Source organism: Trypanosoma melophagium (assembly GCF_022059095.1).
Source record: "Trypanosoma melophagium isolate St. Kilda chromosome Unknown ctg18segment0, whole genome shotgun sequence".
In the NCBI taxonomy this organism is placed as follows: domain Eukaryota; phylum Euglenozoa; class Kinetoplastea; order Trypanosomatida; family Trypanosomatidae; genus Trypanosoma; species Trypanosoma melophagium.
The window spans coordinates 455,925-473,221 of NW_027125147.1; the positions used below are offsets into that span (position 1 = coordinate 455,925).

General features: G+C 40.8%; 13 protein-coding genes across 14 annotated transcripts; all 13 read left to right on the forward strand.

The window, feature by feature from the left end:
- Nucleotides 1-389: 389 nt before the first annotated feature.
- LSM04_008117 (uncharacterized protein) lies at nt 390-2,225 on the forward strand (the record flags this gene model as incomplete). Its single annotated transcript, XM_067331681.1, has 1 exon — nt 390-2,225. The coding sequence occupies one exon, from the start codon at nt 390-392 to the stop codon at nt 2,223-2,225; it is 1,836 nt and encodes a 611-aa protein (XP_067193174.1).
- Nucleotides 2,226-2,570: 345 nt separating this feature from the next.
- Nucleotides 2,571-3,566, forward strand: LSM04_006085 (Pex; the record flags this gene model as incomplete). The annotated part of the gene is made up of 1 exon (XM_067331682.1): nt 2,571-3,566. The coding sequence occupies one exon, from the start codon at nt 2,571-2,573 to the stop codon at nt 3,564-3,566; it is 996 nt and encodes a 331-aa protein (XP_067193135.1).
- A 447-nt stretch (nt 3,567-4,013) lies between these two features.
- LSM04_005994 (uncharacterized protein) lies at nt 4,014-4,571 on the forward strand (the record flags this gene model as incomplete). Its single annotated transcript, XM_067331683.1, has 1 exon — nt 4,014-4,571. One exon carries the CDS (start codon nt 4,014-4,016, stop codon nt 4,569-4,571), a length of 558 nt encoding a protein of 185 aa, XP_067193133.1.
- A 293-nt stretch (nt 4,572-4,864) lies between these two features.
- On the forward strand, nt 4,865-6,295 carry LSM04_006779 (uncharacterized protein; the record flags this gene model as incomplete). The annotated part of the gene is made up of 1 exon (XM_067331684.1): nt 4,865-6,295. One exon carries the CDS (start codon nt 4,865-4,867, stop codon nt 6,293-6,295), a length of 1,431 nt encoding a protein of 476 aa, XP_067193153.1.
- A 164-nt stretch (nt 6,296-6,459) lies between these two features.
- Nucleotides 6,460-6,873, forward strand: LSM04_004846 (uncharacterized protein; the record flags this gene model as incomplete). Its single annotated transcript, XM_067331685.1, has 1 exon — nt 6,460-6,873. One exon carries the CDS (start codon nt 6,460-6,462, stop codon nt 6,871-6,873), a length of 414 nt encoding a protein of 137 aa, XP_067193100.1.
- Nucleotides 6,874-7,191: 318 nt separating this feature from the next.
- LSM04_004332 (uncharacterized protein) lies at nt 7,192-7,533 on the forward strand (the record flags this gene model as incomplete). Its single annotated transcript, XM_067331686.1, has 1 exon — nt 7,192-7,533. The coding sequence occupies one exon, from the start codon at nt 7,192-7,194 to the stop codon at nt 7,531-7,533; it is 342 nt and encodes a 113-aa protein (XP_067193080.1).
- A 356-nt stretch (nt 7,534-7,889) lies between these two features.
- On the forward strand, nt 7,890-9,203 carry LSM04_001120 (uncharacterized protein; the record flags this gene model as incomplete). The annotated part of the gene is made up of 1 exon (XM_067331687.1): nt 7,890-9,203. The coding sequence occupies one exon, from the start codon at nt 7,890-7,892 to the stop codon at nt 9,201-9,203; it is 1,314 nt and encodes a 437-aa protein (XP_067193014.1).
- A 419-nt stretch (nt 9,204-9,622) lies between these two features.
- Nucleotides 9,623-10,537, forward strand: LSM04_005383 (Palmitoyltransferase; the record flags this gene model as incomplete). The annotated part of the gene is made up of 1 exon (XM_067331688.1): nt 9,623-10,537. One exon carries the CDS (start codon nt 9,623-9,625, stop codon nt 10,535-10,537), a length of 915 nt encoding a protein of 304 aa, XP_067193120.1.
- Nucleotides 10,538-10,968: 431 nt separating this feature from the next.
- LSM04_001717 (zinc finger protein) lies at nt 10,969-11,886 on the forward strand (the record flags this gene model as incomplete). Its single annotated transcript, XM_067331689.1, has 1 exon — nt 10,969-11,886. The coding sequence occupies one exon, from the start codon at nt 10,969-10,971 to the stop codon at nt 11,884-11,886; it is 918 nt and encodes a 305-aa protein (XP_067193029.1).
- A 430-nt stretch (nt 11,887-12,316) lies between these two features.
- Nucleotides 12,317-13,348, forward strand: LSM04_005239 (the record flags this gene model as incomplete). Of its 2 annotated transcripts, XM_067331691.1 has the most annotated exons (2): nt 12,317-13,039; nt 13,080-13,127. In XM_067331691.1, 2 exons carry the CDS (start codon nt 12,317-12,319, stop codon nt 13,125-13,127), a joined length of 771 nt encoding a protein of 256 aa, XP_067193111.1. The 2 variants fall into 2 exon arrangements, with proteins under 2 accessions (XP_067193111.1, XP_067193112.1); XM_067331692.1 differs by having other exon boundaries at nt 12,317-13,348.
- A 267-nt stretch (nt 13,349-13,615) lies between these two features.
- Nucleotides 13,616-14,355, forward strand: LSM04_003680 (uncharacterized protein; the record flags this gene model as incomplete). The annotated part of the gene is made up of 2 exons (XM_067331693.1): nt 13,616-13,793; nt 13,922-14,355. 2 exons carry the CDS (start codon nt 13,616-13,618, stop codon nt 14,353-14,355), a joined length of 612 nt encoding a protein of 203 aa, XP_067193063.1.
- Nucleotides 14,356-14,679: 324 nt separating this feature from the next.
- LSM04_001269 (uncharacterized protein) lies at nt 14,680-16,365 on the forward strand (the record flags this gene model as incomplete). The annotated part of the gene is made up of 1 exon (XM_067331694.1): nt 14,680-16,365. The coding sequence occupies one exon, from the start codon at nt 14,680-14,682 to the stop codon at nt 16,363-16,365; it is 1,686 nt and encodes a 561-aa protein (XP_067193017.1).
- A 343-nt stretch (nt 16,366-16,708) lies between these two features.
- LSM04_003024 (Microsomal signal peptidase 12kDa subunit) lies at nt 16,709-17,113 on the forward strand (the record flags this gene model as incomplete). The annotated part of the gene is made up of 1 exon (XM_067331695.1): nt 16,709-17,113. The coding sequence occupies one exon, from the start codon at nt 16,709-16,711 to the stop codon at nt 17,111-17,113; it is 405 nt and encodes a 134-aa protein (XP_067193055.1).
- Between the last annotated feature and the right edge of the window lie 184 nt (nt 17,114-17,297).

Below are 17,297 nucleotides of genomic sequence, written 5' to 3' on the forward strand. Positions count from 1 at the left end.
TTGGTTTTTTGGTAACGCTGTCGTCTCGTGTCTGTTATTAGTAGTAGTAACCTTCACCTTTTCCTTACAAGTTGAGATGAAATTCGAAGGGACAAGAAAGGGGATGTGATAGGGTAAAGATTTTGTCTACAAGACCGATGGCTAAAGGATAATTTTCCGTTTTCTCGTACTTATGGTTTCTAAATTGTAGTCCATCCATTTGCTCTTTACTTATCCCTTTATTTATTTATTTATTTATTACTATTATTATTCCTCTTCTTCTACTTCTTCTTTTGTGTTGTGGTGGGTTAGCCAGTTTATTTCTCTCTTTCTCTTTCTCTCTTTCTTTCTCTCTTTGCTGGGCGGTACACAGCCGCCATTTCCTCACTGCTGCGAACACACATCCACTAATGCGATCACGGCAGCCAAAGCGGAATCGCATTAACATGCACGACATCATTGCCCAGCCGCTTGGGGCACTCCCCGGCGCCGTGGACGCCATACTGCGGCGGCCAGAGGAACTGGACAATGTGGAGGTGCAGAGTATATTCCAGCAGGCATCATTCATCATGCTGCGCGCGGAGGAGGGAATCGCGGCGCGGGACGCAGACGCCTTCTGCGCACTCTTTAAACTCTTCTCGGAGGGATTCGCTCGCAGTGAGGCATCCTTTGAAAAGGGCGTGGAGACATTCGGGACGAATCAGACACTCTTGCAGACATTACACAGTATATTTCGTGCGGTTGTACAGCAGCGGGCATTCCCCGTGCAAAGCCTCGCGGTTGTAGAACTTTTGCAGGTTGTTGGAAGTCTGTGCGATGGTAACAGTACTAAGGATGCTTGTGGTCTTCTTTTTATGGAGGATCTTGCTAACATGTTGAATGATATATATCTTCGCAACGTGGAAGAGGCACTGAGCAACTGTCTCACACAACGTGCTGTAGCAACAGCTCTTATTAATTTGGTGAAGGGATCTAAACAAAACAAACAACGAATTCTCTCATGGAAGTTTTTGGAGGTATGTTGTGCATTAAGTGTTGACGTCTTCTTTCAATTACAGTGTGTTGAACTTCTTTTTCGTCTTTCGAGACATAACAAATCTCTCCTTGCAGATCTTGGAAGCCATCTTCGTCCGTGTGTTCTGAATAGTATTCGTCATCTTCCAAATGATAATACACTACTAAACAAAATGATAGATATACTTAAGGATGTTAACGAAGGTCGAGAAGGTGTCCTTTCGTTTCCACTTAATCGAGTAGATGTGGCTCATACTAGAATAAGTGGACAAACCGTATCATACTTTAATTTACACTACCTTGTCGTGCTTGTGACATCTACCAACGCTGATAATGTTACTATTCCATATAAATCAATTCGTTCTGTGACACTTGGAAAGGATGGACGCGTTGTATTTCGCCTTGATGAATTTCCAACAAAAATTGAAGCCTTAATGAACCGAGGAACCGATGAAGATGTTATCGTGCTTTTTATGGATCCTGAGAAGCTTAACATGTTTAAAGAATCAAGTATACGTTCATGGATTGTTGCAGAACTAGAGGCAAAGAAGGAGCGTAAACGAGTTGGAGCAATAGAGAATGTTCCACGAGAAGCTCAAGTAACTCCATTATCAGAGAATATAGAAGGGTTAAAACCCAAACGACATAGATCAGAGTCCATGCAGTTAACAGGTAGTGAAACTAATGTGGTTAATGCTTTTCAGAATATTTTAAAGACATCAGACGCAAAAGCGGATGATCTACTAGAAAAGATGAAGGAACTCGTTAACTCTAAGAGAGAAACAAATAAGCGAGAAGTGACGACTATTCTTAACGCATCACTTAACGAGATTCAACAAATTGTGGATGAGGGACAAGTGGCTACTGACAGATCCCGTGATGCCCTCAAGGTCTGTGTTGAGGGGAACATTCAAAACATAGAACAAAGGCTTCAAACTTCATTGTCAAAAGTTTCAGTGGTCGTGGATAAATTAAACCATGCACTACAGGAACTGAAAGGCAGTAATACAGCCATTCATGAACAGATGGCATGCATAGAAATTACTCTACAACAATCTCTAGAAATAAGCCGAGAGGAGGAGGCAACTACATGTAGGTCGCTAAAAGCCGAAGGTGAAGAGAACATTGGACGGCTTGAGGTGATGCTTGATCGTAGTCTAATGGGTCATTCAAATCCAATGAGCGTCATTTCAGAGTTTCTACAATCCAGTACAAGCAGAGGTGTCTTTTAGTAAGCAAACCATCGCGTTCTTTATTATTATTATTATTATTATTATTATTATTATTATTATTATTATTATTATTATTATTGTGTATCATTTTCTTTTCAGCTTTTCGCTTTTTCGTTTTTCTGTTTTTTTTTATTTTGTAAACTCTACAATGACAACAGTATGTGTTAGCAGCAACTGATAGTGGAATGATTTTATTTACTTATCGGATACCAAATGAATGTTATATGATCACTTATTATATTATATGATTTTTTTCTCTTTCTTTTTTTAAAGAATAATCAAAAGAAGCAAAAAAGAAAAAGTAAAAGAAAACAAGAACAAATAAAATTGGATTCTGTGATATCCATGGCGTGGGTTGAAGACACCGCGGCGGCACAGTTTCCACTAGCCACAGTTGTTAAACAACAGGGGACACTTCCCACATCAAATTTGTTCACCACACTCCCAGAAAACCGTGTGCTTCGTGTATTTCAACTCTGTGCCTTGCAAACACAAGAGGAGTTAGTTGACATTTTGCGTAGTAGTCTGTTTGGAATTTTTGAACTGGAGGGACTACAAACATACCGCTATGCTTACCAAGATGAGCTTATTTTTCTCTTAGATGCAATATTGTACTATGGATCTACCTGGAAACGAGCCCAATCCATAGGGGATCGCATGCAGAATTTAGTGCTGCGTGATGAAGCAAAGGCCTTAGAGATGGGAATGACATCTGTGGTACGATTAGACTCATCACTTGCACCAACACGTGCTCGTCTTATTCTTCACGCCTTATTGACGGTATGTATACCGTATATGATTCGGAAAGTTCAGAGGAAGTCGTTGGAGGAAGACTGGGAGCGTGATAATCCAAGATCTCTCAAAGCCAAACTGGCTAAATTTATTCGATTGCTTTCTATTATTTGGTCTATTCTTTCGCTTATTAATACACTTCATTTTCTCGCGACTGCACAGTATCGTACTCTAGTGGAACGTTTGCTTTCCCTACGTCTTGTGTATGGCGCTCAAAAAACACAACGTTTCTCAAATTTGATGTATTTAAACCAACATGTTACTTGGAAAACGTGGTCCTCTTTTTTGGCTTTGGTTAATGTTGGTCGCTACATTAGTCGTTTAACTCGCTCTCTTCAGGCCTTCACTGCACCTTCAGCGAATCTGGTTCCGAATGATACTGTATGCTGTGCATGTCATGATCGCCCTACAATAGGACAACGCTCAAATTGTGGACATGTGTACTGTTATTACTGCATCAAAAGTCGGCTTCTTGACGCTAAAATGGCTGGTTCCTTTCGATGTCTACACTGCGGATCCACAGTGCACCAGGCATTTCCGCTAAAATAGAAGGAATCAAAGAACGAAAAAAAAAAACAACAACAAAAAAAGAAAACAGGGGGTGGGGAAAAAGGCGAATAAACGATTCTTTTGAGTGGTAAATGAAGGAAAACTGAATGCAAGGGACAGTAATAGAAATAAGAGACTGTGCAACGATGAATGCAATGTCAACAATCTCCTTTTGCAGCGAATTCAGGATGCAACTTGTTGTTTGTGTTGCCTTTATTGTTGGGATGAAGGGTGTATTCTCTTTATTTATTTATTTGACATATATATATATATATATATATATATATATATATATATATATATATATATATATATATATAATTGATTATTTCTTTCTTTAACGGAGACTCATTTCAATTCGTTACATATTTTAATAGTAATGATAAACCTCTCTTTTTTTTTTTGCTACTTCTTTCTTCTTTTTCCCTCTTCGCCTGTCTTTCCTGGATGGAGTGCCTTCTTCGTGTATACATGGATCCTGCTGCTGGGATTTTTTCTCCATTTCACATAGAGGGAGGAGGGAAAAATGGCCTTTTAGAGAATGCGGTGGAAGCGTTGGGAACAGCGAGCCGCGACGCCGATGCCGTTAGTGTTAGTCAACGCGATTCCACAAAGAAAAATAACAACAGCAACAATAAGGCGAAGGAGAATGACTCGAGTCGTCGTGGGACTCCCTGTGGTAGCTGTGGTGCGGTTTACACCACCATTGCCGTTCCCACTGGCGGAATATATTTGTGTGCGGAGTGTGCGGCGGAGCATGAGGCAAACCCAAAGGCGTATAGTTTTCCACCCAATACATTAAAGTGCTGTCCTGCAAGTGTGACGGAAGGAAGTGATGGTGTTGTGCGTTGCTACGCCTGCCATGGTTGGTACCACTTTGCATGTCTAGAGATACATGATAAGGCGTTGAAGGATTATCTTGCATTGTCTACTACCAAGTGGTACTGTCCGGAACCTTCTTGCTGTGAAAACATTCTACAAGAAAAGTTGAAGAAAAAAAGGTAGGACTCACATTGAGAGTCTTTAACTTTGTTTTTTCTATTTCTGTGTTGTAAGAAAACAACAACAACAACAACAACAACAACAACAACAACAACAGAAAAAAAAACATTGTGTCTTTTTCTTTTTTTTTTTTGTACGCTGATGATGCATCTTCACTTTCCCCAATTGTTCAGAGGGTTTGGCAATCGTTGAGATTGAGTCACCTTTTTTTTTCGTTTTGGTTTTTTGTGCTTTTTTTCACTAAAACTGTAGAAGGGAGTACAAAAGTAGAGGAAATAACTCTCTTCAATCAGGTGATGATACGTTTTGTTTTTCTCTTATTTTTGTCGAATTCGCTTCTTTTGGGTTCTAATGCCCTTTTATTTTTGGAAACGGTAGATCAACCGCTGCATTTCACACGCCGTGCGCCAACAGAAGCTCACGATGTGATAAGCCAGAGTGAAATTAATGCATTGCTTGATTGGTACGTTATACGTGGAGTGGATGATGTACAGTTTCGTCTTGCTTTATTACTTCAGCCAGAGAACACAACAATTTCAGAGTTTACAGAGCCTTCTCTTGTTGTTGTAGGCGATGTTTCTTCACAGTGCCGTAGTATTTCATCTTCATTATTACTATCATCAACAAGTGATGCTGTTAATACAGCATCGGTCACGGTATTTACTTCTTCCAATGCTGTTCATTTATTATACATTTGCGACGATGATGCCTATGGGGCACTTCATTTCCTAATTGCTCAATGGCGTGATGGAAACCTGAGTGTGTCTGTGGACGAAACTCTCATATCCTTAAGTATGGCAAAGAGTTGGCTTTTACCACGTAATGTGGGTGCTACCAATATTCTTTTGGTATACGTACTGGGGATTGACGGAGCCACAAGTATTATTTTTCTTGAGGGAATGAACTCACTTGGCGCCCATCCTTCTACTATTACGAGAATGAAACTTCCACATAAGCCTCTTGTAGGAGAAACGGAATTGGTGACATCTTGCTTTTTACCAGGTGTTGGAATAACTGGGCTTGTTCGATATTTACGCTCAGATGGTAGTTTCATTTTTGAACTTTACCGTATTTTTTCACATGAGCAGTCAGCGGAATTGCTTCTTGAAACATCCACAGTTATTTTCACTGACCTTAGTGTGGAAGAACGGCAGTACTGCAGTTTATCCTCGCGCGTTGCTTTCACTGATTGCCGTCTCATTCTTGTGGGATTGGAGTCTTTGCAGGTTGACATTGCTGTAACGGCGATACTGAAGTCACCCACTGCAGGAGGATTGCAGGATTTTGGTGGATGGGTGAAGTGTGGCGAGACATTACTCACTGGAAGTGCTATCATCAAGGATGGGGGTCGAATTGTGTTGGTTTCACCATTACGTCGTACACAATTTAGATCATTAGTCTCAAGAGAAGATATCAATGACACAGAAGGAAAGATAAGGGGGCTTATGGGTCGTTGTATCTTTGATCAGAACGACAGTGAACTTAATTGTGGTGTTACGGAAAGGCCTCACTACGCCACTCTGCGTGGAGTTTCTCGTCGTTGCGCTTCGACGCGGATGTGGTGGCAGCCCACTACTTTTATTTCTGCTCCTGATCGATATCTATGCAAATATCTGGGTATTGGTATTACTGAGGTTCTCACATTCAGTTTTATTTTTTTCACTGCAGCGTTTGGCGTTCAATTTGTCACACAAATGCTACCAATTTGGGTGGGATGTCTGGGTTAACTTGTTTGGGTATATATAGAATTGTCTCTCCATGAGGTTTTTTTCTGTTTCTTTTTTTTCTTGTAATTTTGGTTGACTTTTTAATGCATGTTTCTACACTTGTCTATGTGTGTATATGCTTTTCTTGTTAACCTTCACTCTCCTGTTGACTTTAAAGCAAAGAAATGGAGAACAAAGCACCAGGCACAGCCCCCCGCCCCGGTGGATATGACACAGCGGGTGGGGGTGCAACGCATGAGAACTTCTTTCATCCTAGAATGAAGATGAAAGAGAAAAGCATTCAAAGAGCAGGCTTGCGCTCCTCTAAACGCACTGTGTTCTTCCTCATGATGGGAATCTCTGTATTTGTTCTGGCACCAACATATATCGGTCCATTGTACGTGAAATACATGGCAGACCAGAATTGGCTTGAAAGAGCAAAGAAGTCCATCTGGACAAGGCGAAACGAAAAGGACTACGATCTATACATGACACAACGCAAGAATGGCTGGTTAGAATACTTAGGTCTTAAGCACTACAATATTGGGGGCGATGAGAACATTGGTGACATCCAAACTTACCGTCAAAAAGAGCAGTAGTAAAGCGCTGATCAGGATATGTTTCTTTTTTTTTTTGTGACATATCTCCCTCTCTCTCTCTGTGCGTGTGTGTGTGTGTGTGTAAAATATCAACGTCGCTTTCCCGCGCTCTTCTGGTATAGGCGTATTACAAACAGAGCACACAAACAAAAAAGGTTGGATGTCCCCGCGTATTCATTCTGTACTTCTTTTTTTCTTGTTTTTTTTTCTCTTCTCTTTCCTTCACTTTAAAAAATGTTTTTTTTCCTATTAATTTTTCTCTCGTTTTTTTTTTCTTTTCTGATGTTAGAGACTGCTGAGTGGATCGATCTAGGAATAATGGAGCCAAGAACTCAACAACAGCTGGAGAGAACGGTTCAGGAGACGGTGGCGGATGCAGATTCGCCGTTAGCGCAGCGTCACATTCGAGAAATGTTGAAGAAAAATAAATTTTCTAGTGCTCTTATGTTGCTGGCGCTTCTCACTCCATCGGCGTTTCTTTTCTCCTTCTACTACTCGAAAAGCAGTTCTATCCGCGAGAAATGGCGTGATCCATATGAGTTACCGCCTGGTTTCGACCCTAATAAAGGACAGGGTTCTCTTGATAATATGCCAAAGACACGCATGGAACTTCCATCGGCTCTTGTCTTGAAAGGTTCACCGGGACGCTACGGGGAATAGTCCTTGAATTGATTTCATTGTTGTAAGTGTTCCAATAGTGATGAGATGTCTAGGTGGGATTTGCTGCGGTTTGTTGTTTTCGTTTCCTTGAGTATGAACGGTGAACAGGATTGGAAAGAAGACTGTACGAGTTTTTCTTTACCACTTCTGGTGTTGTTTGGATTTATCCACTTTATTGCCCCACACAACGGTCTTTGCCTCTTAAAAAGAAAAAATATAAATGTTTTTTTTTTCATTTTTCATTTTTCGTTTCTTATTTCTTCACTTGTCCATTTTTATCTGCCTTTCCACTTTCCCGTTTAATTGGTCTTTGTTTCTTTTTTTTTCTACTGTAGTTTAATGCTTTTTTCTTATTCATGAATATATTAGGTGATGTTTATCGGCAAACCTTTCCAAAGCGTCTGCGTTTTGACAAGGCATGTCAGATTTTGCATGCCGAGATGTTTATGGTAGCGAGGCGTCACAAACATCGGAAATATATTCCAAAACAAGATATATACGATGTATTGAGTCGCTATGAACCGTTACCTTATTCTCCATGGTTGCAATATCCTATATTACGACACATTTTTTTTATTCGACAAATTAATGCTCTTCGTTGTCTTTTTGGAAAACCATCTTGGCTTATTAACCGGGCTGTAGATGAGCAGTTTTGCTTAATAAAAAAATGGATGGAAGAACAGGAAAAAGAGTTATCAAGAAATGTCAAGGGTGGACGCCTTGGTGATTTTGTTCGTCGAGAACGTTTCGTCACAGAGGTGTTAGAACCATTTCATGTAGCAACTATGTATCAACGTGTGGCACGTTTTGGTATTTTTCTTGTTATCGTATTATTATTGCTTCTTTTCGTATCTGTAAATGTAGACGCCGTTGTCTACCTTTATTTAGTGCATTGGTCTGGTATGCGGCGGGCGGAGGTTCTTGAGTGGTTTCGTACTATTACGGAGCGTCACATGGTGGCTGAAGTACCTCCAGCATACAAGAGCCTATTGCCACCGCCGTCTGTCTTGCGCACCTCAGACGCAGGAAGAGAGAGATACGATTTGAAGATAACAGAGTTTGTCTCTCCAAACAAAAAAATTATTGTCTTGGTGATGCCGTTTCCTCAAATTGGGGAAAGAACTTTCTTTACTACGCTCGGAGAGAAAGTTGCTCAGTGCGACGCTGTTATGATGGAAGGTGTACCTTTTGACTATATTGACAAGATTACTCCTGCAGCTTTATTTCCGCTGCGTGATGATACATTCCCTGCATTGGGTTTGCATCACCGTTTTCTTGACATTTTGCGCCGTAAACAGGAACCACCTTTTTTGTATCCGGCTGGATCACAACTGGGATGGAAAGCATACTATATGCAATTTCTTATTCCATTTGAGGCACGTTGCGTCTACTGGCCAACGCTATTTTCTGCCTCCAAGGGTGAGGCAAGAGTTGGTTGGGGACGACTGCGAGAACTTATCGAGCAGGTTGCAGCAAGACAGTTGAATGATGATGCTCCAGAAGTGGGCCCGTACATCATTTGCCTTCCATGGACGGTGAATCAAATTTTGAATATGGAGGCCAGCTTGGTTAAATATGGATTCCGTGTGGGACGTGTCTTTGCTGTGAAGTGGATGGATCGTGATCACATGGGAGAACACTTTTGCCAATACTACGGTATCAGAGATTAAGAGGATTTGTGATGATAGAATGGTGGCGTTTTTATTTATTTATTATTTATTTTTTTATTTGGGGTTGTTGTTGCTGTGACTATGATGATGGTAACAAGAGGGGATGATTTTCTCTGATGACGTTGTCCATTGATGTGCGGTTTGCAGGCTTCCAGTGAATCTTTCACTCTTTCACTCTTTCACTCTTTCTCTCTCTTTCTGTATGTCCGTCTAGGATTATTTCTTTACTTTTTCTTTTTAAAAAACTGATTATGCCCTTGTTTTCTCTGTATATGTGTCTCTGTTTGCCCCCCCTCTCTCTCTTTTTTTTTTTAATTCTTTTACGGACTTTTTACCGATGTATATGCATGAGAGCATTTATACTGAATAATTGATGATGAAAAGGTAAAATCATCAAGAAAAGGTACTGAAAAAAAAATATGTCATGTAGCTGGAATGGTAAACAACGAATAGGTAATACCTACCTGTGCTGTGGGGGTGTTTTTTTTCTAGGACCGGACTACGTTTTTATGGTTGCAACAGCACTCATGATCATCGTTTGTTCTCTTCTCTTTGTGATATTCACAAACATGTTGACTGCACAGATAGTCTGCGGGTGTGCGGCCATTACAACGCTTGGGTTTATGTGGTGCTGCTCAACAATGGATCCCGGCATCTGCCCAAAGGCGCCACCACCACCAGAGAATACTCCACCACACGAACCACAAATGGAGCCAGTCACTTACGTGGATGGGAATGGGCAGCTGCAGCATGCCGTTTTAGAGCGAAGGTGGTGTTATGTCTGCAATCTCTATAGACCATTGCGTGCGGTACATTGCCGTTTCTGTGATGTCTGTATCACACGGCGTGACCATCATTGCCCGTGGGTGGGTACATGCGTTGGAGAGCGCAACTATCGATTCTACTGGAGCTTTTTGTGGTCAACATTGTGGCTGGCACTCACAGTGATGATTGGTGGTGTCGTAGGAATAATTCGAAGGCTAGGTTCCATCACAACGAATTCTTCAGATGGAGGTAAAAATGCCTTTTTTTCGGTTCTTGCTGAATCGCATTTTATAGAACCGGTACTGGTGCTGATTGCGTTTGTTGCTTTTTGCCTTGTAGCACCTTTGACTGCCTATCATACAATGTTGGTTGCGCGAAACATGACAACAGTGGAGGAAATGCGGGGAGGTCCCAATCATGTGCATTACTACAATAAGGGTGGATGGTGGGAAAATTGTAAGGCAACCTTGTTTTCGCCGATTCCACCCTCAAAGTTTGTGAGCGAAAGGGGATTTTGCACACCTTCTGTTGAAGTTGTGGTGGAAAACGAGGAGGTGGGAAATGCGTAGCTTTTTCTATTTGCGTATCGTAATAGGACTAAGGGTATTCCCGTTATTGTTATTACCATTTTTTTTTCTCTTAGGTGCCTGTTGCCGTTTCTTTTTTGTTATATATATTTTGTGGGAAATGGGTCACTGTCTCTCTGTCTGTCCATCCGCTCATCTGTCTGACTGGTCCTTTTTCTCATATACTTCTTTTTATTCCATGGTTTTAGTTTTTTATTTTTATCTGTGTTCACGTGCTGGTGTTGAAAATATAACGCCTCGACCTCCTTTCTTTTTCTTCTTTATTGTTACGGTTTTCGCCTGTATTATTTTTCTTTTCGTTTTTTTTTGTCTTTTGCCCTTTTATTTTTTATTATTTTTTGTGATCTGTTGTAGAGTCTTTTTCGTTTTGTTTTGTTGATTCCTCAAAGTATAACCCATTTTATTTTTAAAAAATGCATCCAGCAACTGCACCGTACATTTTACGTTCCCTTTACAAGGATGAACACATTGCTGACACTCATCTGGCGCGACCGCTTACTGATCTTGTCACTACTGCGTTTGGTGCGCACTTTACAAATCAGTATGACAGAGTTCTGTGCCAGTTAGCAAAAGCGGCATACATTCTCTTCTCTCTCGTGCGTGGACAGACACTCGGGGAAGAGTTCTGTGATCTGCTCCCTGTTACGGGTAGTCGTCCCCCACAGGTGCTGGGCATAAGAAGGAAGATATTACTTGCTATACTTCTTGCCCTGGAGCCATTGCTGCTCTTTCGGTTTGCTGTAAAAGTGTTTCCTTCAGTCCCGCCCCATGATGTCATTTCCAACGTAAATAAATGCGTAATGATGCTGCTTTTCATCTTTGAAACATATCCAACTATTGCCCACCGTTTTCTTGGTGTACGCTACCTAAGTCTTATACCATCACGAACGCTTAAAGAGGATGAGGGTGCTCCTCGCAAGTATTTTGTGCTTGGTATTGTGATGCTACTAGAATTAATAATCCGACTGTGGCGTTTTTTTGAGGAACAACGTTCAGTGCAGCGACAGAATGCACAGAATCGCACTACTGAAAAATTAGAAGAAGAGACTGACAACAGCATGGATGGTGGTGATAGTGATACAGGAGAGAATGGAAGGGCTGTATTGGGTAAATGCATGTTGTGTTTGAGCAACCGAAAGCAACCAACGGCGACGCTTTGCGGACATATTTTTTGTTGGAAATGCTTGTCAGAGTGGATTAAGTCTAATTCCCACGGCGCGATATGTCCATTTTGTCGGAGGCGAATCACAGTTCAATCATCAGTACCTCTCTATTTTTATGTAGCCAAAGAAGGGCCAACAGTGGGTGGTGAGCGTGATACGTCAGCGTAAGAAGTATTTCAGTTATAAATGAATGAATAGGGAAGAAACGAAAAAAAAAAAAGCTGAATGAGAGGGCCATTCTCAACAATGGAGTTGTTTTTTTTCTTTCAACACCTTATTTCTTTTTTGTACATATGAAGATGCGTCTGTGTATTTTCACAAATTAATGTATATTTACGTTCTCTCTTAATATATTACTTTGTTTATATATATTTTTTCGGAAATCTGTTTGTAGGGTATATACCTTTTCCCTTTGTTCCTTTTCTTTCCTTCCTTTTTTTCTTTTGTGTTTGTGTGGGTGTAGGTACGTGTTGTACGTTGGCCTCTTTCTCTCTGGGCCTTTCCTACCCATTCTAGATTCTCTCCCCCCCTTTGGCAGATAATACATCCAAAATAAGTTTATTTATATAGTTATATTGTTTATTTTTTACTGATACGAATGGCTTTGGCTCGGGCGGAGGGGATCATTCATGCGGACCCGCGGGCCTCCACCGTTGATCTCGCCGGTCTCGGCCTCGACGCATTGCAGCCGCTCCTCCCGCTCCTCGCCGTCATGCCGCGTCTAAAGTCCCTGAAACTCGCATGCAACAAACTCACAGCCCTCCCGAACGATCTCTCACTCATAAGGCAACTGGAGTACCTTGACATATCGGAAAACCCCATAAACGGGCTGGACAGTGTTATGAGTGGGCTTTCAAGTCTCGTTGTGCTCAAACACTTGTACGTTGATCTCCCTTATGAGAGCGAGGAGGATGAGATCATTATCTCACTCCAATCATTAGAAAGCTTCAACGGGACATCGCTGACGGAAACATTCAATGATGCAGAAGGCGAGGAGAAACACGAGAATAATGATGTTCCACCTCTAACGGTTACTGCCACAGGCATATCAGATCCCTCAGTACGTAACGAGAGTTTACAGCAACCATATCCACAACCGCCGGTGCAGTCGCAGCATGATGGATCCCTTCAGCAGTGGAGCGATGAAGATACAAGGAATATGCAATATCTATACAGTCTTGTTAATGAAGCCACTAATAACGTTTCCAGCACTAGGGAATTCAGTGCCTCCGTGCTTAACGTTGTTCAACACCTAAACGTATTGGCACCAGCTGAAGGGGATGCAGCAATTCGTGAAGGTGAGACACTTAAGGCAAAGAAGGTCTTTTTCGAATATTGCCTTGATGAATTATGTCAGACAGCTGGAAAGAAAGATACCGCACTTGGACTTGCTTTCACAACAGTTATAAAAGCTCAAACAAGTCTTCTTGAGGATTACGACCGACTCTGGCGTCGTATTGCAGACGACAAAAATGAACGAATAAGTGTTATGAAAAAAGATATGCAGGATGCTATTCACGAAATCGAGTCATTAATGGCTCAGATTGGCTATGCAAACAGGGAGGGCGGCAACGTTACTGCTCCAGATAGCGATATAGAACTGCGAATGCTGCAGGAAGAAGTTGGATAATTGCGTACAGAGAATGAGCGTTTGCAGACAAAGTTACGCTTTACGGACACAACCAGATGTAGCCCGAACTCATTTTCCGCTTCTGCAGTACGTCGTACATCCGCCTCAGCTGATTGTTCTCAAATATCACCTTCACATTCGCATGTTCCACAGTTTGTTACCAAAGTGTTAACGCTAAAACAGCTTAAGAGTACAATTGAGGATATTTAGGCATCAAAGAGTAAGTATGATATAAAGTGCTCAGAAAGTCATCTTCCACGTGAAACAATGGAGCAACATATGTATACATACTTAAACCAGCGATATGGATTAAAGCATATCATTCTTGATTGGGCTACTGCCATCATTCATGGGGTAAAAAAGTACGCCCCAGAGGAAAATGACGTGGTGGTATTCGGAAAAATACTTCGAAATGAGATCGATGAAGAGTTTCGTTCAACGTCAAGTACGTGAAACTGTACATGAGTTTCTTCGCATCTACGTAAAGGGGAAACTTCCTTCAAAAAGTGACAGAAATTAATAAAATAGTACAAAAAAAATGTAATGTTACATTATTAGAAGATGAGTAGGTAGATGTTGTAAAGTACATGTACAATACAGAAGATGCGGTGTCTGTCATAATGCATATTCGTGACCATTTACGTCAAATATCTCAATCATATCGCCGTCGTACAACTCAAAAGGCTCAAGAAGTTGTACAGAAGGATGAAGTACAATTATCTTATATAGAATTTATACGCATTTTGCTTAACTTCCAGCTGGAGGGTCACAAGCGCTTCCTCGGCCGTTTCCTCGCCATATTCCGCCAGCACGACCATGACCGCAATGGTATTGTTAACGCACAGGAATTCGCCGCTACTCTTAAGAGCCTTGACTCTTCCAAGACAGACGAAGACGTGAACGCTGTATTGGAGCCTATCGATCCTTTTGGTAATCAGCTCATCACGTACTCAGAGTGTGTGACCTTTTTAAGTACTGAAATTGTTAAAATGAAGACAGCTGAGTGAGTTGTTACTGTGTCTAAATAAATAAATAAATAAATAAATAAATAAATAAATAAATAAATAAATAAATAAATAAATAAATAAATAAATAAATAAATAAATATATATATATATATATATATATATATATATATATATATATATATATATATATATATTACGAGTGACAAAATGTGTGGTGTGAGGTCTAAGGCTTTTTTGATATTCTTTCTATTCTTAATACGGGGAGTGTACATGTATATGTATTTATTTATTTTTCCTTTTTCTTTTTTTCTTGTCAAATTGCATCTCTTGTTATGTGCTCCAGCATGCTTGTAGAATAGAGGGATGCAGGATGTATGTACGCTTCCTGTGAATGTTGGTGTTGCAACTCATGTAATGACACCATCTCTCGTTGGTCATCTAAGCATCACAAGTGAAGCACTGAGTTCTATATTTTCCTCATCGCAAGGGAGCAATGTACACACGCAACCACCACCGTCAACATCTAAGGAAATCAAGAAGGTCATGGAAAAATTTCATGATTTTAACACCATTCACCTAAATATATTTCTTCGTGCCTATATGTTTGGTCGTGCACCAGTCTCAGAGGATGTCTTGTCGAATATACGAAGTCTTGTTCTTAATTCTAGCGTTGAATGGGCCTTTCAATGTCAATCAGCCGCGTTACGGATGTTCCTCGCTGAACTTGAAGCGCATGATACTGGGGTGATACCAAAGAAAAAGCACGATTACCTTTCAGTGTTACCCCAGTTAAGAGAGGCTTTACCAGAGCACCAGGGAAAACCGCCTTCTATCTCTGTGACTTGTTGCCATTTTCGATTTGTAGGTGATGTTGATCCAAGAAATGGAGAAGAAAATGAGCGTAACTTCTCAGCAAATGTTTCTATTAGAAATGATGGAATCTCTAGGTGTATTATTAAAGTTTCCGAGGTTTACACAGTTGTAGATGGTGAAGTTGTTTTGGGGGACTATCTTGGATGCATGGGTAGAGCCGATCGTAACATTCGTCAGGGGGAAGTTGCTACATTTCACTTCGCATTGCGATCACTTCCTAAAAGTCAACTCTCAACATTTGAGCAGGTTATTGTCCTTAGTGTGGATGCTTATGTGAAGGTTTTTGTAACCTTTACTATTCTCTCACCAAGACAACGATCATTCGGTGTTGGATTTCCTAAATGCCTTGCCCTCACGGTGCGGGGTTCGCCTTTTGGTACCTATGGAAGTCCTCTTATGTTACAAATTCTAAAACATCAGTTTATTCGTTTACAGGGATTGGCGAATAAAGATATTGGTCACCTATTAATAGGTAGATCTTCAAGCTTTGCTACCCACAATCGTGAAATTATGCGAGAAGCCACACGTATAAAGGAAATATTGGAAGAAGATATGGATTTTGCGGAAGTGCTGGAATCATACCGTTCTACATTACCTAAAAAGTCCCTGGAAAACTTTGAACTTCCCGACTCTTTTGCCCAACCAGCGGGTTACCTTCCTGGTGGTATATTACCAACTGCGGTTGCAGCAGTTAGTAGTATGTCCTGCTTTCCAAATGCTACGACCAGACTACCCAATGCCCTCACGAATACTAAACCTGACGTATTGATGGGACTTATTATGATATTTTTAGCTGAACTTGACGTGACTATTTTTGATGCCTCACTCCTTCTCTGTGAGCCTATGACGTACTTGGAGAGGCTTCTACCGTACCCACGTGGAGTGGTTCTCTGGATACTCGATTTATGCTCAGGACTTCTGCTTCATAGGAGTACAAATGGTGTTTCATTACGTCATTTATCCTTGACATTTGCTGCTTTGTTGATGCGTAAGAAACTTCAGTTCGACGGAGTTAGTACTGATAGTGTCTTTATAGATCCTCTTGTTGATGATGCAAAAAAAGAACCACAAGATAATTCTCTATTGGCTGATGTGGCATTGCAACAGAGTGCTGTTACTACATTTGTTCATTGGATAACCGTTTTTAGTAAATGTTATGGGAAATGCTCTTCATGACATGGAGTGTTTTTTTTTCTTTCGTTTATTTGTTTCTCACTTTCTGATTACACCAATTTCTACGTATTTTAGTCTGTAATTATCTCTTTCTTTTCCCCCATCCCCTATCTTTACATAAGTATGTATGTATCTGTGCGTGCTTGCGTGCCAGCTCTCTTGAGAGCACAAAACTCTCTTTGATTTATCTATCTGTTGTTTTTTTTTCTCCCTTTTCTGATGCCCGACTTTTTTTTTGGTTTCTTTTTAGGGATCTTTTCTTGGGCTGTTTTTTTATTTATTTACTCTTTCTCCCTTTTGATTCCTTTGCAGAATAACAAACGAAAGGCGTTTGCTTCCGTGTAGCATGGAAAATCAAATTCAGCGACAAAATGTGCACCCGGTCGCAAAGTGGGTGGCTGGTTTATACAGTCCAATGTCACTGAAAGATCAAAGGATGGTGGCGAGTGGAGCGGCACGAACCCTATACGGCTCTCTTTTAATCTCTCTGATTTTGGGATATGTGATGGGACTAGTTTACATTACATTCTATGGAGTAACTGCAGGATTTGTTGTATCACTTCTCTTATATGTACCAAATTGGTACCAGCGCGAGGATGATGATCAACGGTGGTGCGATGAGTCAGAGGTGAAAGAGTATTACAGACTCCGCCAAGAGCTCCTAGACCAGATGGTAAAAGAACAAACACAAGAAGAGATAGACCTTCAAGGCGATAATCAACAACAGGCAGAAGAAGAGAAGAATAAATAAAATGAAAGGGAGAAAACCAGAAACCGAATACAAAAGAAAACAGACAAGAAGAACGTGGACAACAATACATTACTCTTTCTTTGTTGGACACTACTGAAGGAGAAAAAAAAGCAAAAAATTTTTTTGCCGCTATTGGGAGTGCTGTTTCTGCAACATTTTGACGTCATTCCGTTTTTCCACACAA